The 25965-nt window shown below is 46.5% G+C and overlaps 1 protein-coding gene, 1 long non-coding RNA gene and 1 other non-coding gene across 3 annotated transcripts; 2 read left to right on the top strand and 1 right to left on the bottom strand.

Annotated features, from left to right (window-relative positions):
- Positions 1 to 457: 457 nt before the first annotated feature.
- On the bottom strand, positions 458 to 24797 carry kcnh6a (potassium voltage-gated channel, subfamily H (eag-related), member 6a). The gene is made up of 18 exons (XM_086176320.1): positions 24718 to 24797; positions 24431 to 24579; positions 24229 to 24349; positions 19709 to 19939; positions 17577 to 17726; positions 16848 to 16951; positions 15341 to 15638; positions 14303 to 14505; positions 7955 to 8380; positions 7398 to 7809; positions 6518 to 6717; positions 5484 to 5736; positions 5026 to 5219; positions 4673 to 4772; positions 4306 to 4590; positions 3901 to 4081; positions 3271 to 3478; positions 458 to 3130 (listed from the first exon to the last, which is right to left on the bottom strand). The coding sequence occupies exons 3-18, from the start codon at positions 24302 to 24304 to the stop codon at positions 2843 to 2845; spliced, it is 3609 nt and encodes a 1202-aa protein (XP_086032446.1). The 5' UTR covers positions 24305 to 24349; positions 24431 to 24579; positions 24718 to 24797; the 3' UTR covers positions 458 to 2842.
- trnac-gca (transfer RNA cysteine (anticodon GCA)) lies at positions 3784 to 3855 on the top strand. The gene has a single exon. It is a non-coding gene; the product is annotated as a tRNA-Cys (tRNA).
- LOC147217480 (uncharacterized) lies at positions 12892 to 14326 on the top strand. The gene is made up of 3 exons (XR_015108984.1): positions 12892 to 13272; positions 13853 to 13957; positions 14224 to 14326. It is a non-coding gene; the product is annotated as an uncharacterized LOC147217480 (long non-coding RNA).
- Positions 24798 to 25965: the final 1168 nt, after the last annotated feature.

The following is a 25965-nucleotide window of genomic DNA, read 5'->3' as shown; positions in this document are numbered from 1 at the left end:
CCCTAGTGGCGTTCTTGGCTATTGCACCCGCTCGACTTGAACGCTTTGTATGTCATTGGACAGCAGGTTCTGGAAGAGTGAGGTGCGGCCGTTACCAATATTTTCCCTTTCGAAAAGATATCATTACTTTACGGCACTTACAACGATACCCCATATCGATTCTTTCTGCTTCTTACAGGAAATATCACATCATTGTACAGCATTCATGAATAACATTGCAGCAGGGGGCACATGAAATATGAATATAAGTCATAAGTACGTGAAACAAATGCTTATACAATAAAAATATAATAGATCAATGGGTAAATTAGATAAGAATAACATGAAAATAACTTATTTTCTGGGAACCGTGATCCCGTGGCCACTGGTGTAGGGTGTACGCTGCCAAATGCTGACTGGGATAGGCTCCAGTCCCCCTCCAGGTAATGAATGAATGAATACATTTTTAGACTTATTATTGATTTATTATGATTAATATTATTATGATTGATTGAAACAGCTTCTGAATTGTCTGAACTCCTTTTCACACAAAAATGTAACACCTCAAACTGTCAGGTAGTTTTGTATCAGCACAGTGGCATTGCAACATTCAAAAAACATATCGACCCGCCGGTGTCGAAGTGTCGGTAAAAGAGATCAATGCCAGAGGATCCACTCCCAAGTAAGAGTTTTGGACTGAGTCCTTGACAACTACTGGATTTGATTTGCCCTCATAGGTCACTGAATAACAAGAAATGTGTGTTTAGATGTTTGAATGCAAACTGTATGATGCTGCACAAACCAAACCCCTGGGCCTCTGCGATCCCTGCTGGGACAGAAATGTCATCAAGTCCGTTAATAAAGAAGTGAAATTAGCCAGCTGACACTTAAACGTTTAACTCTGTGGTATTTCTTTAATCTAAAAAAGATAAATAACAGGAATTTGTGCTTCAAGAAACATCATACTTCGTTATAAATGCTTAAAAAGTCAGTACATTCACCTTGTTGCTGGAACTGTAAAACCATCAGCCGAGCACATCCGGTCACAGAGTCTGTTGGTGATTGACAGGTACCCTTATCTCCACTGAGCTGCCATCACATGCAGCGGCACCCTCTGATCTTGGCCTTTTCTCGCACACGTTGACGACCTCACCAAACCACGAGACTGTGATACTTCGAGAACATCTCCGAGAAACGTTTGAGCAGCAACGGGGAGAAGATTTCGGGGATGGGTGATGTGGAGGTGATAACAGGGGGTGTTTGGCGCAGATTCAAGAGATTTTCTTTTGCTCTGCACCGATTGTGCGCTTTTGTAGTATGTTGTCATGATCACGCGACACGTTCACACCTTGATCTCGTGTCAAAACATCAGAAACATGAGATGAAAATGAAATATCGCTGCTCATTTTTGCTTTTTTTCCTTTTCTCTGCCTTGAGTGGGCGGATACACCGCAATCCTTCACAGTTTGCCTGACAATTATGGTATACCTTTCTGATATATATATATATAATTATATATATATATTTTATAAATGTATTCAATGTACAGCAAAAGGAATCTATAAACTAAACTTCTATTTCATATATTCACTTGAATCGGTTAAGCAACCACTTCACTTCAGTTCCCAATAAATGAATTTCTACTAAAGACTAAAGTGTGCAACTCTTACGTAAAGTTAATGCAGAAAAGCTCCCCACGCCTGTTACAGTTGGTTTCTTTCCCCTCCTTTTTCAGTAACATCTCACTTGGATCCGGGGCGTTGTGTCGTGCACACGTCTGAGCTTGCTGTAAACTCATATTTGACTGTGAGTAAGGATCAATTCAGTGCACAGTCCCCGGGGGAAAGGTGGGCTGAGCAGCTGTAGCCTGGCAGCGCAGGCCGGGGCTCCACACGTAGCCTCGGGATGGTGATCGACTACAGGTTCTGATTCTGTCTCCACTGGAATTGAGCATGGCGTTTTTTTTTTTGTATTTCCTCTGACGGTTGTGCTCGCGCATTACCAGGCAATGCTGCCGATCGGTGCGTTCACATTTCTCAACACAGAGGAGTCACGTTGGATGGAGGAGGTCTAGAAGTTATTCCTGTCAAGGGGACGTTTAAGAGGAAATCAAATGATTTATGAACAGTGCAGCTCAACTCCAGGGAGTGCTGTGCTTCAGACTTTCAAAACACGATTTAAACCAATACCTGACCAAAAAGCCAATCCTTTACCAAAGATAAATATCACATAGTAAAATTAGCACCATATAAACAGGGTTGATGTTTTTTTTTTCCCACCCCAATAACCTTATTCTTAAAATCAATTACTAAAGATCCAAATTGCCGTCGACAAAAATCAGACTACACCAAACCAGCAGAGGTCGAGCAGAGACAGTGATGACTGAGGGTTAACATCCTGCTAAATATGGCTAAGAAAGGATATATAGAGTTAGCCAAGGCTAAAAATACTGCAAACACATAGGAAGTGTGACCCTGTCAGCCTCACATTGCATACCCAAACAGCCCCCCTCCACCTCCAGCCCCCGACTCCCCTGCCAACAGCTCACTTAGGCGCAGTCCCCTTTCCCCTTGGGTTAACTCTCTTGTGTGTTTGGCTCCACCTGGGATGTAGCCCTCCAGGCTACAGCTGTACACCACTCCCTCTGGGGGTACAGAGCCTCAGGCGCGTGCAACGGCACTGTTTGGAATAAGAGACGGGAGGCGCTAGGCGCCTCAGGGGTCAGGGGGGACTCGAGCAAAACTCCCCGGCAGCATCTCAACTGGATGGAGGAGGTTTCAGTGAAGGACGGTTGAGCTAACGGGAAGGCGAGGTCAAGGCTGTCCAGTCCACAACACGGGGGCCCTGCGACGGCGGCGGTGTTCTAGCTGCCCGGCAGGACGGGGTCGGATACGTGTCTCTGGATCCCCTGAACTTCAGAGGAGGTTTCCAGGTGCTCTGGAAGGGAGGGGAAACGCAGGCTGCCACACAGCAGTCCTGGAGATTCTTGGTGTCCTGAGATTGAACCTTGCGGAGGCTTGAGGTCAACGGGGGGCAGAAACGGCGGCTCTGCATCTGGCGACACGGACATGGTTTCGTCTGAGGCCACCGTGACGTGGATCCCGCTGGACAGGGAGTCCTTGGATTTGTGCTTACAGTCAGAGTCTGGGCTCTGAGGGAGAGAGGGAAGAAATAGAACCAGAGTTAGAAAGAAATAGGAGAATGAACCATCACTCGCACCCATTACAAACAGGACAGTCTTTCCACGGGAAATGAGTCACCGGCCGCGGAGCGAGAGGTTTAACGCGGTACCTGCAGCAGTGAGGCAGTGCTGTTGATCGGTACAGGCTGGATTGGGTGGAGAGTGCAGATGGGCGGGGCCCCAGCGCTGTAGAGTGAGCTGGGGTGAGGCGGGTGAAGGCCGGGTGACACCGCACTGTAAGCCGGAGGCACCGGGGCCATCTGCCTCTGGAGGAGCTGCAGGATCACGTTGATGTCTGCGGTCATCCGGGTCTCTAGCCTGGTGGGACCGGACAGAAAAATGGCCACAGGAGTTTTTTCTATTGCTTTTGATTTGAGATGATTTTCAAAACACGGTGCGTATCTCTTAATACGAAGAGATGTAAATTCATTGAAAGGGAAAAAAAGCACTTCAAGGAAATGCTCTGAGCGTGGTCATGCCAGAGTGACACACGATGACCTGCAGTGAACTAACCCTGTACAGTATGAACAAACAGGCGAGAACAGATATGCAAACAAAGACCAGGATAGGAGGTCACTCCAGCCCTGAATACATGTCAGAGTCTACAATGGAAGCTTTCATCAGGGGGTATAGCTCAGTGGTAGAGCATTTGACTGCAGATCAAGAGGTCCCCGGTTCAAATCCGAGTGCCCCCTCTCCCTCCCTTTTAACCTGCACCTCGTTCGTCACGTTCCACCCACCTGTTCAACTGTGACTGCAGTAACTCCAGACGGGACTCCAGTTCGCTCGGCCGGTCCTCGACGCAGGGTGTGGGCTGGTAGGTGGCCCTCACCGATGACAGTTGCCTCTGAGCTTCTGAGAACTGGCTGGTGCTGCGATCTGGCCAATAGCCGTACAAGCCTGACACGCTGACAGGAGTTGCTGTGAAACAGGAAGAGGGTCGGATTTAATTTGTACGCCGTTCGACAAAACAATTTTTTGTTTATGCAAAGGATCCTAAACACCCTCCCCATCTTTTAGAAAAATAACAATGCAAGACAATACTTTCTGCTGCTTTATGCAAAAAAAAAAAAAAAAAAGCATCTTGGATCAAACTTGGAAAAGACGGAACTGCCATGAAGAGACTGAAGTCTGGCGCTCCTGACCTGAGTACGGTCCGCTGAGGTCTACCGGCTTGCCCATGCCAGCTGAGGACCCGTTGTGAGGCAGGAGGTTGACCACCGTTGGGGGATAGTCCCTGGCGTCCCTGCCAGAGGGGTACAGCTCCCCCTTGCTGTGCCCAACGGGCTTCATCTCCTCATCACTGGACTGCGAGCAGATGCTGCCGCTGCTGCACAGCTCCTCCCAGTGGGATTCTGCCATCGCCTCCCGGTGGTGGTTCGCCATTGGACAGGGTTGATCGGGGTAGGGGTCCTCGCGGTCCATGCCGTCTGCGCGGGGAATTGTGGGATAAGACATTTAGCATGCGGTAATGCTAACCTCTTTGGGCTCCACACGCTGCCTTTCCCTCACCTGGCCGGTTACGACGCCGCAGGGAGCTTCTCCGGTGCCGCGGCCGGCGGTAACCACAGTCAGAGTCCCGGCTTGGGGTTGTCTGGTTTATTCTGTCTGCCTGATACATATTAGCCTCAGTAATTCAAACAGATACACACCTGATTTTATACTGTGAGAAAATACACTGTGATGGCAGCCGGCCGTTGCCATGAGCAACGAGATTCAAGATAATCATGACAGAACAAAATTCCTCTCTGCGTGTTTTGTCATCCAGAAACGATATAATTGGCTCAGGGACTCAACGTCGATCCTACATGGGCCGCGTTTAGGGAGGGTGTGATTTCAAAACATCAGCCTCTGTTGACACTCACATCTCTCAGGATGAATGTTATCTCCAGGTTGTTCCAGAACATGTCAGCGAAGTCCGGGTACATGTCCAGCACCTCCAGCAGGTCGTCCCTCAGGATCTTGTGAAGGTCGCAGTAGGTCAAGGCCCTGACGTCGGCGCTGGATTTGCCCGACCTCCCGTACACGCTGATGGACTCGCCGAAGATGTCGTTCTTCCCTGAAAAGCGTGAGAATCGTGGGAAATCTGAATGTCACCGCAGCTCGGCGCCAATAAATGGCCCCTGCGCAGAGATTACAAAGAAACGATCCGAGTGCTGGCCCTATCGGGGATCAATGCCGCTGTGGAATGGAAGTGGAGCAGTGCCCAAACACCTCTGGCGAGCACAGTGTGTGTGTGTTTGTGATGTAAAAGGGCAGATGGTTTTGGGTTCGGCGTGAAAGAGATGCGAGGGCGATCAACAGGAAAGATCTGACTGCTTACCCAATATGGCGACCACCACGTCATCCCTGAGGATCTCTATAGAGCCCCTGGAAATGAAATAGAGGGCGGTGAGAATGTCGCCGCTGTGGACCAGCGTGTCGCCCGGCGGCGCGTGGGTGGTCTTGAAGCGCATGGCTAACGCCCGCAGGCATCCTTTGTTGGCGCCGCGGAAGGCCTTGCAGTTCTGCAGCAAGCTCCGGTTCAGGTGGAGGCAGATGTCCGCTTGCAGGCACTCAGGAAACCCCTTCAGTACCTGGGGGGTGGGAGAAGGGGCGTCAAAAAAAATGCATGGGTTAAGGTAAGTCTAAAAATGGAAAGTGAATCTCACGGTTGGATAACAAAGAAACAGGGTGGCAGGGGAAGGTGTGTGTGTGTGGGGGGGTGGTGGATTGGGCCGAGCTCACAGGAAACGGAGAATTCTAGCGATGGCGCTCTCCGGCTGCGCTACCCTGCCCTGCCATTATCGGCCCAGGCGACAACAAGACGGGTGCGATTTAAACACGGTGGCGTGACAGATGTCTGTTGGACTTGGAGGAGGCAACTGTGCGTGGGGGTTGCAACTGCAAAATCAACTCTCACAGGGGATAGGAATTCGATTAAAAGTGTAATATTTGACTGTAACCACTCCCCACCACCTCCGAGGAGTGAAAGAGACAGAGAAATGAAAAGGGTTTGATGGGAAACGCTTGAAATTGTGACGCATGGAGGTTTGGATTATCTCCCCGAGGCAATACTGGCAGTGGATATGATATGCAATCCAATTTAAGTATTCTATATTCCTTCATTGAAGCCTTGTTAGTTGGATTATTACCCTCCACTTTTGATTCCCAGGGATTGTTAGCTACAACCTGTACCCACAAACAGGGTGCACCGACACTGGAGCGACAGGTGGGGTTTCGCCAGGACCCGTCGCCTGTCAATCACAGGCGACGGGTCCGCTCATGGAAATAATCCACCAGATTACAACACTGCCAGCCCACTTTTCTTCTTCAGCAGCACCATCTTACACTGGCTAGCCCCCCGGTGTGACTCACAGCGTTCATGTCGATGCCGTTGGTGTAGGACCAGGCGTGCTGGAAGTACTCCTCCAGCCTCTGCCTGAGCCCCCCGGGGATCTGGTGGAAACGGATGAATTCCTTGACCCGTAGCATTTGGGTGTGGTACCGAGCCGTGCCGGAGTAAAGCCTCTGGATGATGGCCGACACGTTCCCGAAGATACTGGCGTACATGAGGGCTGCGCGTGACATGAGGGCGCAGAGAGAAAACAAGGTGTACGTCGTGATGATATTTGGATAAAGTTGAATGGAAACAATTCTAAATCAATAATAATCAATGGGTTGGATCAGGGAACATAGGGATATAATAATAATAATGTAAAAACTAGATAATACACGAATACCTTCAAGGCTTCATTAACACTTTTTTTTTGGCTATACTCTCTTAAATATCACTTATTTCCAGCACTAATATATGTGTAAGTTAGCACTAATATATGTGTAAGTCAATGTATGACACCCCTACAATGGATGCTATACCGCTATACTACTAACACTCTGCAACATAAAAACTTGTAGTTGCATGTGATTTGTTCATTAATCGTTTTTTCTTACTGCTGTAGCTGTCAATAAAATAAATCGTTTGGTTAAATGAAGTCATGTAAAACCAGGGATGTTTTGTAAAGCGGTGTTCACAGGCAGTCCCAGTTAATTTCTGCATTATGCATTATAGCTTCACATCAATTCATCACATCTGTAAATTCAGCTTTTTTTTCTTTTAACTTCATCCCTTCATCCACTAAGAAAAACTTTTAATGAGAAAAGCAGGACTCAGAAACTCGTGTTCAGGGTGAAGCCCCAGCCCGTCGGAAGGCGGATCCTCGACCGACGGAAATTCTGAATCGGTCTTGGGACTCACAGCCGATGAGCATGACGCAGATGGAGAAGATTTTCTCGGGGTTGGTGTTGGGGGAAACATTGCCGAAGCCCACGCTGGTCAGGCTGCTGAAGGTGAAGTACAGCGCCGTGACATATTTGTCTTTGATGGAGGGGCCGGACATGGCGTCGCTGTCATTGTACTGTTTACCGATCTGTTCGGCCAAGTTGTCCAGCCAACCGATCTTCAGGGTGCCGATGCGGGCCGAACGCTCCACGTTGCCGATGGCGTACCAGATGCAGGCCAGCCAATGGGCAATGAGAGCAAAGGTGCACATGAGGAGGAAGAGCACGGCGGCGCCGTATTCCGAATAGCGGTCCAGCTTCCGCGCCACTCGCACCAGCCGGAGCAGCCGGGCCGTTTTGAGTAATCCGATCAAAGTGGTGGTTTGCGGCTGACGGACAGAGGGAGAGTATTAACAAACACAACAAATGTGGCACTAACAGTTAACACACGTTTTTACTCAATAAGCAAGGTGAAAATGAAGATTCTAACAAAAAAAAAAAACACACAACCGCTGTTTCCTCTTTGGTTCTCACCTCCTCGGACCCGGAGCGGAATATGAGAAGGTCAAAGGGGATAGCGGCCACGATGTCGATGAGGAACCAGCCCTTGAAGTAATGCTGCGCGATGCGGCCGGGGTGGCTCACCACCTCGTCGTTGTGGTTGACGTAGGTGGTCCTGAAGTTGATGAGGATGTCCACGATGAACATGATGTCCACCACCAGGTCCACCACGTTCAGGGGGTTGCAGGTGTAGCCGCACGTCCTCCTCCGCTGCTCCTCCACCTCATTCAGGAGGAACGCGGCCGAGTACGGGGTGAAGACGGCGGTGTAAATGACCAGCAGCAGGATGAGCCAATCCCAGACGGCCTTGAAGGGGCTGTAGTGAAGGATGGTCCATCTGTGGATACGTGGCGCCTGCAGTTTGTACTCCGGCAGCACGTCAGCACCCAGAGACAACACCTGAGGAGCGAGAGAGGGAACGGAGACGTCAAACCACAGGACGGTGGCAAAGATCAGGAGGATTCATCGTTCAACCCATAAACCGATTTAGACCATTTTTAATCTAGAGCTGTAGGGCTGCTTTCAATTTAGCCTGGACAAGGAACATGGTGAGTTACCCCACCATGTTCTGTGCCTGCAGGAGGAGAACAACCTTCTTCAGCGGGGAGGGGGATATTTCCCAGCTCTGCAATGATGACGCGTCGACCGCTTTGTCATCCTCTATTTTTTGTTGCAGGAAATGGCAAAGGGAGGTCCAGGGGGACCACGGCAACGCTGAGCCGCACACCTCTGCCAAACAAGAACATCTGTCATCGCCAAGGGTAACAACTTGGATCCAGAGGTGATTTTAAGGCAAGTTAAAAAGAGGATTTTGGTCTTGTGGGACTTTTCTCTCACATTCTGAATTTTAAAATAGTTATTTCCTTGTTTTGGTCATCTTATCGTCTTATTTGTAGCAATAACGAATTTTGGCCAGGGTTCATCCTGCAGGTCCGAGTGGGCGTGAAGCTCCTCAGCCATTGGAGAGGACGTCTGCAGTTATTTATAATACCATTATCCTAATGTGACTCCACAAATAGATATAATGATGTTACATCCATGATCGGTCACACACAGGACTTTTAGAATACTTTAACACACCCAATAAGATGGTTGAGTCCACACACCTATGGTTTATCTAAATGATGGCCTGATGTGCTGAACTTTATTTTATTTATCAATTATGCGTCAGAAGCTTACACTTTTTGCAAGATCATTGATTTTCATCTGAAATGACACTATTACATCATCATTTCTCAAATGTTTTTTTCTGCGTGTGCTTTGGCCCTAAAAGGTCACTATAGTGACCACAGGACCTCTGGCTCACATAAAACTTGATTTCACTCAATGGGGAGCCTCTACTTTGGTTTAAAAAAAATGAATTAAGAAAAAAATGATAAACAAATTGCTCTTCCCATATCCTGCCTGTCCATAAATAGTCAGAAATGGTTTGGCTTGGAGAAAAGGGTACAGCCCTGAATTTGGCCGTTGAAGTTAAAAAGCCTGGGAACGAAAAACAAAGACGTAATAACACACCTTTGCTTAGCTTTTACACTTTTAACAAGATAGAGCAAAATAAACTTCCAAAGTGTCACTTGATTCACAGTTATAAACAGTTAATAACACGCAGGCCGTGGAGCGGGCGCCCCACGCGGCCTCCTCATGTGCCACTGGCCGACCGTGGCGGCTGAACAGATGCGAAAAGACAACACAGTAATGAGAATGTAAACACATGAGCCAAGGTTCACTCATCCAAGAAATGCCGAGGTATTGATGTTGTCCCTCGCTCTGTTTCATAACGACGACCAGCAGCGCCCATTCGCACGCAACGGCGCCCTGGCACTTGGTAATTAACATCAGTTCACGGCGGATGCGTTTTTATATCTATTACACCAGAACCGTTGCTTGTGCTTGAGAGCAAAAGGAAAGCCTGGATAACAACATGAAAAAAAGTAAAACACTCAATGTGATTATAATTGTATTTGATTAAATAAAAACTTTAATTCATTTTTGGAACTTCGGGTGTGAAGATAATTAAATTTTCTGATTTCATCTCACTGATCAAAACCCCGACCTGGTCACATGACCTGCCGCTCACCTCTGCAGGTGAGAGGCAGAGGGGGAAAGGATGAGAGGTCGCCGAAGGAGGGACGGAGGGGTTTTGAGTCACAAACAGACAAGCGGAGGTTAGGGTAGAAAAAAAAAAAGGGGGATGTTGGGCATTTTAAGTCGGGGACGGGTGATGGGGGGTGATGGAGAGAAGTACTCACAGGCTGCAGTTTCTGCTTGAGGCTCATGCTGGACCGAAGCACCGGCTAAAAGACCAGGAGACGACCGGGAGCGGAGCGAGCGACGGTCCGTCTGCATTGCCCTCCCCTTTGCTGCCTGTGGCCCAGCCCTCTGCCTCTTTCCACAGCTCAAAAAAAAAAAAAGGACCCCACAACACCGGGTCTCATCCTCCTCCTCCCACATCCTCCTCATCCTCCTCTTCCTCCTCCTGCATGAGGGCTAAATAATCATTAACTCCTGAGAGTCAGACGAAGTCGCGCCTCACCTTGGAAAAGAAGGTGTGACTTCTAGGGAGCCTCCTGATTATTCGTTGCTCATAACAAGTTAAAGTTATGGCAATGGAGATATATTTCAAGACGGTTGATGAGTACTCAAGTAGTAATATGGTAATATTATAATAATAATAACAGTTACAACAATAACGGTGAGGAAGATCAATTAATAGACAATTAAACTAACTAAAAGTAAATAATTCCTCTGTAAACAACCAATAAAATGAAGGTGAACTGTGACTTCGTAAAAGTTATTCAACTGAATAGCGACAGCATTGATAATTACGATATACTATATTATAATAAATTACAGAACTCATAAATGTATTCCTCACTTAACCTTAATCACATTACTGATACTTTAGTGAACTTTATCTTTTGTTTTTCAGTCTTTTAAACAAAAAACAGAGGCTAATTCAAGGTTAATTTAATATCAATAGAAATGCTACAATAAAGTATTACCATTAATCTGATTAATTTAACCTTAATACAGTATTACTATCATATAAAACGGATTAGAAAAAAAATAATAGATAAGAGATCTAATAAAATGGATCGTATGAATAAGTGATAAAGATGAATGATATGATAAATAAATACATTTGGACTGGAAAAGAAATCACAAGTTTTTTGTCCCCATAGGTTCAAACTAATTGGATAACGACAAATTAAAAAAAAATCATCCAGTAAAGTTTTGTACACTGCCACGCACCAGAATACACAGTGTTGAAAAAAAAACAAAACATCGTAACTGTCTGAAATTCCAGCTAACCTGCAGAATCCCTTTGTTGAAAGATCAATCGCCACCAGGGGGCGCCACATAAGCGCACTTATTTTGGCTAAAAACAAACATGGCGCCCGGCGGGGGCCTCCCGATGGGATGGAATCCCATCCTCATGCCGCTTCATGTCATGCAGACAAATCAATGGGAGTGACAATCAATGGTAACCTTCATTTCCCTTCTGCATGGCGCCAATCGAAATCCAATTACATGTCAGAGGCTGACGACACGTTTTAGTGCCTGGTGCAGCAGACGTGAACGTGAAGGCACCACACGGTAAGGGGGTTTGAAAATGGCCACTCGGTGCGGGGAGCGTGGCGAGCGGGCGATGACGTCATTTTCCACCCTGCGTGACCCGAACCCTGACCCGGGTGCCACACCCTCCCCCCCCCCGTGTGACTGTGACACCGCTGCAGGTCGATTCAAGCTGTTTTGCTAAAAACGCAAAGTGGCGGCAGGGAGGGGAAGGGCGCGGGTGGTCGGGGAGGGTCAGATGCACGGAGAGAACTGCACGCTGACCTCCGGGTCCATTAGGCCCAAGGTCACCGGCAGCGTCAAGCCGCAGAGCGCCCACAGCTCGATGGGCGGGCAGCCGCCATGATTTTCGAACAATATCTGCTCAGCAGAGGCGTGAGCAAAGTGTGATGCGTCCCTGATGTGTGTTGGAAGAGTGGGTTCTAGACAGCTCAAGAGAGCTGGGTGTAAAAAAAAAAAAAATCACACTGGTTATAAATCATTATATGGAATAAATAAAATGTATGCAATGCGGTCAGATAGTTGAAGTCTTCAAAGGGAAATGCACATTTTTTTGCTCTTTTCTAAGAAACCTCTTTCACAGGAAATACAAAATGCAGTATTTTTGGGATTTTTTTTTTTTTTTATCAAAGGGAGATGTGCTGAGATGCCTGTGAAAGATCTATCAGTGTTGAATTCATTGTTTGGATGCGTTGACACACCAGCATCTGAAAGCTTCTGGGCCATAATCAGCTCTCAGATTGTTTTGTACTGTTTTTCAGGGGATTCAGAGGATTGGAAATTTTCAGGTGATTTTCTCTAATGCCATATGCTGCAGGTACAAAGGAGTCTTTTTTTTTCTTTTTCTTTTCTTTCATTTTTCCCTAAAACAGCTCAAAATGTCATTATCTGCTTTCCCCTTGGAGCCACTCACGCTCAGGAACATTAGCGAGCTAGCATTAGTGAGCACGCTAAAAATGAACAGATGCAAGTTTCAATCACCATCATTCAGAGTGGCAGGGATCTTGTGTGTGCATGTGTGTGTGTGTGTGTGTGTGTGTGTGTGTGTCTGGAGGGGTGCACAGCTCTGTCTCCAGCAGCAAAGAAATAAGTGCGATGATTAAAATAGGTGCTCAAACCAGTGGACAAGTTGCATGCAGAAATTATGGATATCTAAAGAGATAGATGAAGGATCCACATCTACATGTATTTTTCTCGTGCACACTGACAGTGACAGAAGAAGCGGACAGGGGTTGGAAAAATGTTAAGAGCCCCTTATTTCTATAATTTTAGAGGTGAGGTCGGTCCGACGGATGTTTGTCTGAATGCTCCCGTGTGTTGAACCCGCGCTGCCGTTGCCTCGATCCCAGAAAAAGGGGAAAGGGACTGGGAGCTGGCAGAGACTCAGCCTGCCTGAGGGCTAATCCTTTCTCCAGCTGGTTACCCGCCATCGCGGCTCCACCGCTGAACACTTGGCACTGGGGTGAGCGTGCATGTTCTGGACTTGAGGAAGGGCAGGGGGGGATGATATGATGTCACATCCTGGGTACGGGTGCGTACATGTAACATCTTCCTTCTGCCGGTACTTTATGTCTGCTGGGCATTGATGCCACCTCTGTATTTTTCCATCCGGCTTTCATCTGTTCAGAGGCGTCTAGGCGAAAATGCGCACGGTGGGACGGCAGGTGGCTGATGAGCGCCTTCTCCTCGCTGCCGCTGCTGATGTCACACCTCAGGTGAGATGATTTCTCGGCTCCTGCAGCTCAGGACGGCGCGTCAACGAGCTTCTCCGGCGGGGCCGAAAGCAAACTCACATTTATAGAATGTATGTATGAACTCGCATTTTCTTTTTGTTCAGACAGTGATTGGAGGTGGCAGAGCTATTTGTGTGTGTGTGCCCATATGAGTGTGTGTATGGTGAATGACCTGAGCTTATCAGTTACAGTGACAGGAGACGGAAGATGAAGTGACTGATGAAGGTCCTGGTGGCAAATCAGCTACGTGACAAATGTCACTTCAAGGAGGGGCGAGTTCAAAGTTATAAATATTTTCTTAAAGATACAGTAGCTATGCTAAGGATGCAAGATTTATACTGAATATATAGATGCAGCATATATAGCATCATGACAAAATGCATTTCTGAGTAATGTCTCCTTGAGCCTGATCGAAACTGAGTGTTCTGCAGAGCTTCCCTACTTGTATGCAGTAATGTGAAACACTTGCCACAACTCGGTTACAAGCTTCATTGACTCATTATACATACATATATATATATACACATATATACTGTATATATTCATATATGTGGGGCTGAAGGATGAAGAGGGCAGAGTCCAGACAACAGAGACCGATTGAAGGAGCACGATAGAGGGGACAGAATGTCTGCGACTGGATGATGGATGCGCCGGCGAGGAACTAGAAGTACCTAAGTGTTCTACTTCTTCTACGTGTTCTGGTTTTTATGAACTCTTACACCTGTTCATGATTTCTGATACATTTATCACGGTTTCTGCCAGGATGCCTGAGAATCTTTTAGGTGCTGCATGCAAGACGCGTGTTTCTAAGTAGAAAAGTAGCTTCATTACCGATTCTCTGAAGGAAGCGTCAAAGTAAAAAGTACATACTGTATATACTGGACTAAAATGCCATTATGTTAATTTCTGGATTTAATTCCTGGAACTTTCTAGGACCCCTTTCCTCCACCCTGATGTGAGTGTGTAAGAAGACACGGGAGGAAAGTTGGGAGTCCTCCCCACCCCGTCTCACCTGTGTGACCTGAGTGACCTTCTCCGTCACGTTCTGGGTCCGGTCCTTGATCTTGCTGGGCGCGATGATTTCGATCTCGCCGGGAGACGGCGGCCTCATCCGCTCTGAGCCGAAGGTGAGGGTGACCTGGGGGATGCGGCTGATGTTCCTGTGCCTCATCAGGTCAGAGTCCGACGTTGAGTTCAGCACGCTTGGTTTCAGATCTGCGGCGGGAAGGAGCCACGTCAGAGCTACACGGACACCTGAACCCGCTCTGGGTTGAAAAGTACTCTTTCAGGTTCAGATGCAGGACTTTAAATGTCTCTCCTGTGTTTCCGTGGTTGCTGTTAAGCAGTAGATAAAATAAGCTGGGTTTTGTTTTTGTGGGAATATACAAACAAATCTGCTTTTTCACGACTGCGACCACTATCTTAATCTCTCGGCACTTGGACAGCAGGTTAAATCTGCGGTTAAAGAAAGAGCGACAAACCGAGAACGAAGTGTTTGGAAAAAACCCGCAGGATTTGAGGCCATATTCTCCGGAAGAAAAATATGGTTACGTGAGAAAGATATTTCCCCTGAGAGAGGCTGGGAGTTGGTGATGGGGGGCAGCGGCGGGTGTACGATTCGAAATCAAATGGACCACAAGCCCTCACACAGAGATTGATTGGTGTGTCTCTAGCGGGCGGTTGGTTGGGGGGGCGCCGACGGCTGCAACGTGCTCCGAGCCTGGCGCTCCGTGTTATTGCGATCTCCCCTGCGTCACCGCCCTGAGAGGCACGGGAGGGGAGGTTCGCCGGCGAATCCTTTAACCGGGATGCGGCTCCTTCATGCATGTTCTATCATTACAGAGCTTTTTCAAAAACTCGTCAAAAAATATAGTGAACAACAGAGGAGAATTTTTTTTAACCACTCTGCTTCCTACTTCCTCTTGTGCCCAACGATTCGGACAAAATAAAACCTCGTAACAACTTAAAGGTCACTGACCAAAATATGTGGTTTTAATCTGATCACCGGTTAATCAATACATCTAGCGATATTTAATCGCCTATCACTCACTGCTGTTGCTCCTGGGTTCGCCGGGCCGACTGCTCCACTCAGCCCTCATCCCGTCGATGTCGTCCAGCGAGGACGCGCGACGCAGGCTGCGCACGCTGTCCCGTGACAAACTGCGGGGCAGCGTCCCCCGCGGGAAGGGGACGCCGGGGTCCAGCAGGGATCGGCGTTTGGTGGAGGCCGGGGCTGCCGGGGAGGGGGCGTCCAGGTCCTGCTCGATCAGGGCCTCGGTCTCAGACTGCATGCAGCTCTCCTTGGACGGGATACGGAATTCTTTGAGAGGAAGGTCCTCACTGTTAGGCTGCAGAGAAAAAAAGATACAGTTTCAACAAAATGCAACAAATTAAGTTCTTTTTGCGGCAAGTTTCAGGGAACTTTCTTGAAATTATTTGAAAAATAATAATAATATAATGCTGACAATCAAAAAAATTATATGTGTAAACATGCATGTCAATAGCATCATGAAAAAATGTGTATGTGATGTTTCGTGTGTGTGTGATGTTTTGTCAAATTCAAGTTCTTTCAGCAGCAAGTCACAGAGAACTTTCTAGAAATTATTTAAAAAAATAATGACATAATGATGATAATTAAAAATTAAATGATAAAATATAAACATGCATAGCAATAGCATCATGAAAGAATGTGTATGTGATGTTTTGTGTGTGTGGGATGTTAAGTCAAATTCAAGTTCTTTCAGCAGCAAGTCCTAGAGAACTTTCTTGAAATTAGTTAATAAAATAATGACATAATGATGATAATAAAAAAATAAAATGATAAAAAAATATGTGTCAGATGTTTTGTCAAATCCGGTCTCTAAATATCGGGTGCTTTGTTATACAAAAGTATCGTGGGTGTTATACAAAATATACAGTTTTGCTGCGTAATGAAGTACTTGCCAGTACTAGTTTTCTCAGATAGTGTACTTATATAGATTTTTGATGGTAATAAGGTGGCTAAAACTTTAATTCATTCATTGTTGACTCAATTAAAACTGCGTACAGGGCTGTACAGAGCCAATCCCTGTTGACCCAGAACAGGAGGCGGGGTTTAACCTTGACGGATCAGCTGTCAATCATAAACATTCACCCATTCACTCCCTCATACACACTTACAGACGAGTCAGTCTTCAATGAACCTCCTGCAGCTGTAGTTTGTAACGGCATGACGCTCTAGCGAACTACGGAGCAACAAGCCGAGTACAATGGCAAGCATGCTGGGTGTGTGAAACAAACAGCTGTACCACACCTATGGACGAAAAAGAATTTCCTTCCCGGGATAATAAAAGTTTATCTGATCTGATCGAAGACGGAGAACCTGGCGAAAACTCAGGCAGGTGGAGGGGAGCATGGAGACCCAAACCAGAACCAAACCAGGGACCAGTGACGTGCAACCTGCTACGAAAAGTTCCTCTCTTAAAAAATCCCAATAGGGAGTCCATGGGAACATAGCGTGTGTGTGTGTGTGTGTGTGTGTGTGTGTGTGTGTGTGTGTGTGTGTGTACCATACCTACCTGCAGGTAGTCCACAACCACGCCTTCAAACTGTTCCTTTGGCAGCGAGGAGCGTCTCATTGGCCGCAGCACTGGCAGCCTTAACTTCAGCCTGCGATTTTGACCTGAGGGGAACAATAAATATAAAAAACCTCAGGCTTTACTAACTTAACTAAAGTCCATGTTGCAATCTTTGAATTTCACCGTCCATTTAAACTGGATTTCCTGAAAATGTCTTGTGTTGAAGTACAGGATATTAATCAGGCCACTGATGGCACACCAAACTGACTAAAGTTGTCAGTCGTTCTATGAGCTGTAAGTTCTTATTTCTCCAGTTGTCAGTCAGCTCATAGCAAAGTCTCTGGATTATCTTTCCTCACCAGGAATTATAGAAAGAGACGTTTACTTAATTTTTTTTTTGTCATCTAACTACCAGTAATTCAAAGAGAAATCTAATCCTGTTTCATTGTATTCTCGAGTAAACAGACATCTTTACGGAAATTAAGCGGCTCATATCTACACAATTTTGATGAATAAAGATTAAATTGTGTTTTTTTTTTTTGTTGTTATTTATATTTTGGATTGAATGTCCCTGTGTTTACAACAGTGTAATAAACCCAGGCTGATTCTTAGATTATATTCCACTCTACCACGCAATCTGAATACTGGCAGTGAGGAAGACTCCCTTAATATACAAGATTTAGCCACGAAAAAAAAGAAAGAAAGAAATGAAGGGTTAAGTGTATTTACAGTAAACCCATCCTTGGGTGACTCGCTGCCTGAGGCCCGACTTCTTCAGTGACGGATCGATCAACTCCTGGAAGTCCAGGATGAACATGATGACAAGGCCCTCCTCATTTTTGACGGGGACAACATCCACCAAGCAGGGCCTGCACGTGCCTTGAAGGACACACACACACACACACAAATACATATTATGTATATGTATATGCATATGTACATGTATATGTATATGTATACGTATATGCATATGTATATGCATATATATGTATATGAATATGTATATGTGTATTGCAAATACATACATATATATTGGCAGTTAAATGTTGAATTCTGATTGAGGTGGGAAGCACAACGATTTGCTTTTCATTCTTGGTCTGCACACACACACACACACACACATACGCACACACACACACACACATGATGAACACTGTTTATCTGACAGTGAGAGACACAAAGGGTGCTAAAGGGGTCTAAATGAGCATGGGGTTGAGCTTCACTGTGCAATCAACGTCGCCTAAAAATAGAAACGGGAGAGAGACCACACACGGACGGAGGCCCGTGCACTGACGCTGCGTTTAGGTCCTGCAGAACTTCAGTCGGTGGTGACTGGAAAAGGGGGAAAAGAAAAAAAAAAAAAGAAAACAAAAACAGCCTTTGAGAGCCGCCGTTTAGTTCTGAATCACATCCTGGCCACTTGTTTGCAAATTTTTTCTGCCTGTTCGGTCTGGGAGCGCAGCGGGGAGCCGGACGCAAAACAAATAGATCCTTGGTGGCTGCGAGCCGGCGCGCTGCTGGCATCTCCATGACAACCGCTCACCAGGCCGGTGCCACGTGTGTTTGTGGTGGCAGCACGGGTGTTTGCGGTGTGTTTGCTTGACTTCTCTGTTCTTTTTTCGGGTCTGGTGGGAGATGGATGGACGGAAGCAGGGGGCGGAGAGGGTTTATCACACACACACACACACACACACACACACACACACACACACACACACACACACAGGTCAGTGTGTGGAAACGAGTGGCAATGAAGCGTTGATGGGAAATGACAACATAAGTCTCTTTAAAAATACAATCCAAGAAACAACAACCCTGGATCAAACACTTTTATCTTTTCCAATTTACTTCCTCACTTGGGCAGATTAAGAATGAGAGAGGGATTAAGGTAACGCCGATAAACTAGGCAGAACAGACGTTGCTGTAAACAGAGATTAGGAGGGTACGGCCCGCCTGGTCAATCTGGGATGGCAATTTATCGGCAGCATCTCGCTGTGGGATTTTAAATCGATTTGGAAGGAGTGTTGTCGGAGCAACGGGTGGAGGGACACCTGAAATCCGGTCCGGATATTTCAACCAATCGACAACAACGATCTTACGGTAACTGTCACATGAGGACAACTTCACTCCGGTAAATGGTCTCCATTTTTATAGCACTTGCAAAGGCTCGCAGCTTCACACACCAATGGCGACAGACCTCCCATGCTAACCAGACCGTCAGGGGGCAATTGGGGTTTCGTGCCTTCTGTCAGTCTGTTTCTGGCAGATTCCATTCGACATCAGAATGACGTTAGTTAGTTAGCTGGAGGCCCACTGACCCGGGGCCGTGCACGTAGGGGAGAATTAAAAGAGAACAAACCACCTCCCGACATGAATAAGAGGGTAGAATGGGACCGGTGTGTCCCGTGATAAGATTGAGTGTTTGTTTTTGCAACTTTATAAACACATGTTTACGATTTCATTAAAGATTTATGGTCTGTTATGAAAAACAGGTGATAAATAATTTGGATAAAACGTATTTTGTTGACTTTTTTTTTTTCATAACTTGCCAACTTGTCAGTGCCATTTCTTAGGATTTACAATATAACTGAATATTACGTCAAGACATAAATGGCCTTTCCACAACAAAGTTCAAACACACACATTGGCTTAATGAACTAATTATTTCAAGATATAAAGTGATGCATCGTGTGGCTGATTTTCGTGTTTGTGTTCTCAAAACAGCTCTATTACCTCCTGTAGCGTAAAGCTGGGTTTTTCCAATGATCAATAACTTCCTGCCGCGGCTGAAAAAAGGCTCGATGGGGTTTTAACCCCCCATCGTCCCCCCGGCCCAGCTCAGGTTCCCTCCAGTTTCTTACCTTCCTTGGCGTAGTAGAGGATCTCCACCTTGCGCTCCTCGGAGCCTAGCAGGGCCTGCGCCAGCTGGGCCAGGGCGCTCTTCATGGTGCCAGGCCCCACCAGGAACTGGCAGGTGCAGGGCTGCTGCATGATCTCGGCTCGGGTGAAGCCGAACATCTGGCAGAAGCCCTCGTTGCAGTAGATGATGCCGCAGTTCTTCATCTGGGCGTTCGCAATCAGGAACTTGCGATCTGGAGGCGTACGGGAATCTAGTTATCGTGTTTGAATTAAATAACTCCGGAGACGCATTCGAGTCAGGCAGCCGTTGTTTGAGCGAGAAGTGGAGCCCCGAGGGAATAATTCTATCCGGGGGGGAATTCTGTTAATGGCGCCTCATTAATCACAGAGACAGAAATCATCGGAGAATCCATGATACAATATTTATGTGGGTGCAGGAGGCGGGGCTTAATCTGGACGGTCACCTGTCAATCAAAGATCCTCATACAAAGTCATCCAAGCATTCACCCTCTCGCTCTCACCCATGAACTCCTCAGTGAACCTGCTGTCTCTGGAAAACGGAGAACATCGGGAGAACCCAAGCAGGAGAACACAGAGAGAATCTGATGACAATGCAATATTCTTAAGGGAAACATCGGAAGAAACCTGTTACACTGAAAGTGCTCTGCTTCGATTTTTGGGCAGTAATTCCCCCCAAATCCTAAATTTCGACTAGAACCAGGATGACCTTGAATTAAAACATTGTGGGTAAACTTGTTAGCGAGCACTGCTGAAGAATACACCATTACGCTGCGTTACTTTGGGAAATCGCTTGGGTCCCACGGTATGTTCTTTCAGTGCCACATTCTTTGTTTACATCCACTCTCTGATTTCTGTTTGTGTTTTATATTACAGTTTCATTTTTTTTTCACAATAAATATATTCTGTTTAGTCCCAGTTCTGTTTCTAGATATATATGATTGACTTTAGGGTGTTTTTGGCAAGGTAAGTGACCAATGCTATGGTAGCCACGACTTGTGTTGAAAATCTTACCAAAATCCATTAGATCGCATTGGCAGCATATCTCGAGGACTCCCTGTATATTTAAAAAGTTATAACATGCTGTCTATAAGAACACAGTATGTCTTTTCAGAATAAAACCCTTCATCTTCAGGCTCTGTTGATCTACAGGGTTGTCAATGTCATCCGATTATATCACCGACCAAAGTCCAATCACGTTAGTCTGCTCGTTCGGACCTCGACCCAATGAACGCTGCAACGGTTACGGTTGTTTGGTCTCAGTCTGTGTCGTGTTCGAAATCTTCCTCCATTATCGGAAAATTCGCAACTCCCTCCAGCTGTCTCTCGGCAAGTGCACGCTAATGGAGCCCTTCTTTCCACAGAGCTAATGGGATTAGCGTCACCGTTCCCATGGAGGAGAGGATAAAGTCTCCATGACTTCGCACCCACTCGGGGAAAAAAAAGAACCCATCCTAAATATGAAATCAGGTTCCACCACAAATTGGACCGAATTTATTCCACGCAGCTTCGGGAAAAGCGTGTGTTTTGGTTTTATAAACTACGGTTCGAAAAACTCTTTCTTTATTCATGAATTCAAACGAACACCGCAGGGATTTTAAAATCTGATTTACACCCGCAAAGCACGGTTTTGCTGTGATCATGCTTTGTTTGTCCACAGGGGGCACCAGAACCAGCCTTTTTGGGTTTCTATATTTTTAGACCCGGGGAGCTGCTCCTCTGCTTGATTAACAAGACAAAACGGTCTCATTGGTATTTCATTCTGTTCAATACTGCAAGTATGACCCTATAAGTATGACCAGAAATATTGATCTGTTTAAATAAGAAGAAATAAATAAAAAATATTGATCTGTTTTTATAATTTCGGGTAGCGTGCAATGCTTCCTCTAAGCTGTGCGCTTGCATTGCCCCCGTGTTCTCTGCGCAGAGAGAGAACCTATGCAGGAAATAAATTAAACTATTTTTTTCTGCAACATTTTGCAATGCAACTCAATGAGTGACAAGCGACAACAAGCGGCAACTGAAGTAAAAACAACAACTAACAATGTCCAGCCAACGATATGAAGAATTATTCATTAACATGCTTATGCAAAAGTGACGCCGGTTAGCATATAGCTAATGGTTCGGCAGAGCTAACAGAGGTAAATGCCGCTAACCCTTTATTATGGCGCAACGAACGGGCGGTAGCAACATCCACTCACCGAGCCAAAGCAAAAAAACACATGTAGGTCTTTTAAGATGGAATGGCTGTTCTGAGTGTGTGCAAAAAGAGGAGGTGAAACCGGGTGAGATTTATTTCTTCTTGGAGTGATAAAGAGCTGCTCAGTGAGTTTGTGTGCTTGCTCAGATGTGAAATATGAGGTGAAACGCTGGTGGCACGATGGCGCAGTGATTAGCACCTCAGCCTATCTCCATGCCACCACGTTCTCCCCCATGCCTATGTGGCTTTCTTTGCGAAAATGGGTTCTCTTTGTTTGCTCCAACAGTATGAAACATGCGTGGGAGGGGAGGGGGGGGCACTGGGGACCCGAAATTTTCCAGACGAGTGAATAGTTGAATGGTTGTATGTCTCGTTATATGACCTTGTGATCGACGGGCGACCGATCCAGGGTGATCCCTGCCTCTCGTTCAGTGGCCTGTCACGACCCCAAGAGCAGGATCAGCGACATGAATAATGAACGAATTAATGAATGAATGAATATAATTGAGCTTTTGACAGAGGAGCAGCATGTGATACGCCCCCGTCAAGACTCTGCCCGCATCGGTGTTGGATTTCCAGCTCCAGAAACCAGACCAAATTCACTTTTGCAAAACCCCCGAGACAGGGTGTGAGGTAACGTGGGCTGTCGCCCGCCGAATTCAGATCGGCGTGGTTTCGGGGGGCCGTTAATGGAGGGAGTGGCTGCATCACAGTTACACACACAGCCTCTGACACAGCCCGGTGGGAGAAGTGGGTTAAATGTCCGTCCCTGTTTGCTGCCCACGCTCATGAAAGGACAGGACTCCCCCCCCCCCGCCCCCCCAGCCCTCGATTCTTCCACCCCCCACTCCTCAAAGTAAACGGGCGAGCACCCTGGCTGAAAGCGTATCCCGTCCAAAGTCATTATCTGGGGCTCAGAGCGGAAAGAGTGATTGTCGCAGCGTTGCTAAGCAGCACTGCCGCGACTGCACGTGCACTCACCTGGGCGTGCACGTGCATCAACTATCACCTCAAGATGTACTGTGGAGGGCTTTTATGTAAGAGTCGTCTCAGCGGGTGGAGGGGTGGAGGGGGGGTGGGGGACTCTGGACATCGGGCTGAATAGCTGTCGGGAAATCAGCTGGTTCTCCTCGTTTGGTTTTTGTCAGAGCAAAGAGAGGCAGGCTCTGACGCAGCAAGGAGGCAAGGAAGTAAGGAAAAAAACTGAGAAGACTTTGCCGCCAATACAACCGGAGGTGACAGAGCGCCAGAACCACGGCGACATCTCATGTCACAGCCGAGGTTAGATTTGGGTTGAAAATGACATTTTACGTCACGGGAACACAATGACGTTTTGGGCAAAAGTCCCATTTTCACTGAATAGGAACGAATTAATGTAAATATAAACGCGCCGGTCATCAGTGTCATTTACTTTGAGCTGACTTAGCCATCGGCTGTTCTGTCCCGGGAGCGTGGGTCACCTGACCTCACCCGCTAAATTCATCTGAAGAACATGTAAAGGATGGTAGCGGCTCCGGGGAACCAGCAGGCGCACAGCTGCGACGCCATTCGACCCGAGCTCCCCCCCCCCCCCCACAACGCATCACATGGCGCTCGCTGGGATTCCACGCCGGCGATGGAAGACAATTCACAATCATTGAGACTTCCGTCCAGGAGACTCGATCGCTGAGCTCCCGGAGGCCCAAACTCTCGTGACCTGGGCCTTTCCAAATTCCAGAGGGAAACGTTCAAACCCGATTTTTAAAAAAGCGGCGGCACGGCCCACAACAGGAGAATTTCACACTGCTGGACTTTGAGGAGATGTTGAGGTTTCAGTTTATCAGCGAACACGACTCCAAAACGCCTCAGTCATCGAGTTTTCAACCCCCGTCCACTCGACCGGGTCTTGGCGACCAGGATCGGCCCACTTTCAGCTAAAGACGGTCGATTGTCTGCTTAGCGCAAAACGGATCGCGTTGTTTACGCAAAATAATAATCTGTAAAAATGGCCCGATCTGCCTAAAAAGAAATGCCTACCGTAACAAGATATGTATTTGTAATCGCAAAAGAGAAAACACTAATAATTATACTGTAATAATATAATGACATCCCCAGTTTCATCCCTCGACGTAGAATTAAGCGATCAATCAGTGTCAAATGATCCGATCAGACATATATATACACACACAAGTGACGTTTGGAAGTTAGATGATAAATAAATATCGACAGGCCTCTGGAGTAATCTGGGTGATCAGATTTTTGTTTTTGTTTGCTGGCCCCCTTCATCAACCCCCTCACACACACACCGCGCTCCTTTACACTTACTTTGCTCGTCGAATTTCCGGATGATGGTGTCCAGGTAGGTGTTCTGGAGCGCGACGTGCCCGCGTCTCACCGGCATCTCGCTTGTGGAGGGGGAGCGCTTCCCCGACACATGAACTCACTCCTTTAAAAAATTGATGAGGAAATTAAGATTGAAGACTAATGGAGGGAAAAAAAAAGATGAATAAATAAACGAGCAGCGCACCTGCCCGGGCGAAAAGGGAAAACGGAATGGAAACCGCTTCCGTCGGGAGTCAAAGAGCGGGTTTTTGGCGTCTCTCGGCTCCGGGGGTGAAGAGGGATGAAGAGGAGCGCCGGTTGCCAAGGAGATGCTGGATGCTGGGATGCTGCGCGCTGATAATGGAGAAAAGTAAGGAGCTGCAAAACGCCATCTGCGCCACTTAACCTTTGAGAAGGCAAACGTGTGACATCCTTTCTTCTTTTTCAAATTTCTATCTATAATTTTACCGCGATCCTCCCGGTGCGTCTCACCGCGGAGAAGTTGCGAAGCTCCGGTGCGGACTTTCCGGTTCCGTAGGTTGGATTGCAAAACCGCGACGTTCTTCCCCCCCCACCCCCCCCGAAGTTTGCGCGACAAGGACGGCGGAGAAGGAGCTGGTATTAGCCAGATCCCCTCGATCCGCCTCCCCCCTCCGCCCCCCCACTCCGCTCCACCCGACCCACAGGCGCAGCTGCCGGCTGTGTCAAGTTAGCGTTAGTGAGGCCGAGCAGCGGCGGAAATCACATATAATTAGCTTTTCAAATTAAGTGCACTGTTTTCCTGGCGTCTTCTTAAGGCACAGAAACCTTTTTTTTTTTTTTTTTTTGGTTGGAGGGCACATAGCATCTTACAGCAGATCCAACGTCTATAAATAGAGAAAATAAATAAAAATAAAAATCCAAAATAAGGTAAAAAGGAAGTGAGTGAGAAATAAATGAATTGAACTCAATCTCTGGTAAATAAATTGTACATCTGTGTAAACAACTGCACATCTGAACAAATGGCTGTACATCTATAAATAACTGCACATCTGTGTCTGTGTACATTCTGCAATGCACTCTGAATTTATACAATAAATACAACAGGAACAGCACTACACGTCGTAACTCCAAATTTGTGATTGCAATCTAAATAACAGGGAACATCTGCCGGAATGCTGGAGAATGTGCCCATTAATCATTATACATTTTCAAATTATATCTCCATCAACTCAATCAAACATATAAAGTACAGTCTTAACTTTTTTTCAATTATGATTACTGTTATTCAAATCGCCGTTGTAATAAATACCCTTTACAAAACAGGCATAATGAGACATAAAAACTATGCCAAGAATTTGATTTAAAAAAAAAAAGTTGAGTTAAAAAACATGACAAAAAAAAAAAATTATAAAATCATATAGTGGAGGTTGAATTTAATCACTGATATAAATTATTTTAACATCACAGATCCAGTACATTTTGCATTGAACATGATCCTCATCTGCAAACTGCAGATAATGATAATGAGATGTGAAAAGATATTTTACTGTCCGCTTCGCCTCTAGTCTATCACAGACTGTCTGGTCTAGAATTAAGAATTCATGGGCTTAGCAATATTTTCAGGACAATGTGGGTTTTTTCCTGTTATCAATGGAGGTTTCCGGAAGATGGATGGCAGGTCGTAAGAGGTTGGGATGTGTTTTACTTTGAAAACCCTGTGCTTTATGTGCTGCGCTTCAGTCGCCTTGACAGCAGTCT

The sequence above is a fragment of the Fistularia commersonii genome, chromosome 28 (assembly GCF_037954325.1).
Source record: "Fistularia commersonii isolate RoL2024-O1a breed Wild chromosome 28, RoL_Fcom_v1.0, whole genome shotgun sequence".
NCBI classification, from domain to species: domain Eukaryota; kingdom Metazoa; phylum Chordata; class Actinopteri; order Syngnathiformes; family Fistulariidae; genus Fistularia; species Fistularia commersonii.
This window is presented reverse-complemented; position numbering and strand designations above follow the sequence as displayed.

Excerpts from the sequence above, each read along its gene's own strand:
- kcnh6a (XM_086176320.1), bottom strand. The coding sequence starts at position 24,304 with ATGCCGGTGAGACGCGGGCACGTCGCGCTCCAGAACACCTACCTGGAC. Across the intron at positions 19,940-24,228 it reads CCGGAAATTCGACGAGCAAA|ATCGCAAGTTCCTGATTGCG; the intron begins GTAAGTGTAAAG and ends GTACGCCTCCAG. Across the intron at positions 3,479-3,900 it reads CTGCAGTCACAGTTGAACAG|GCTAGAGACCCGGATGACCG; the intron begins GTGGGTGGAACG and ends CGGTCCCACCAG.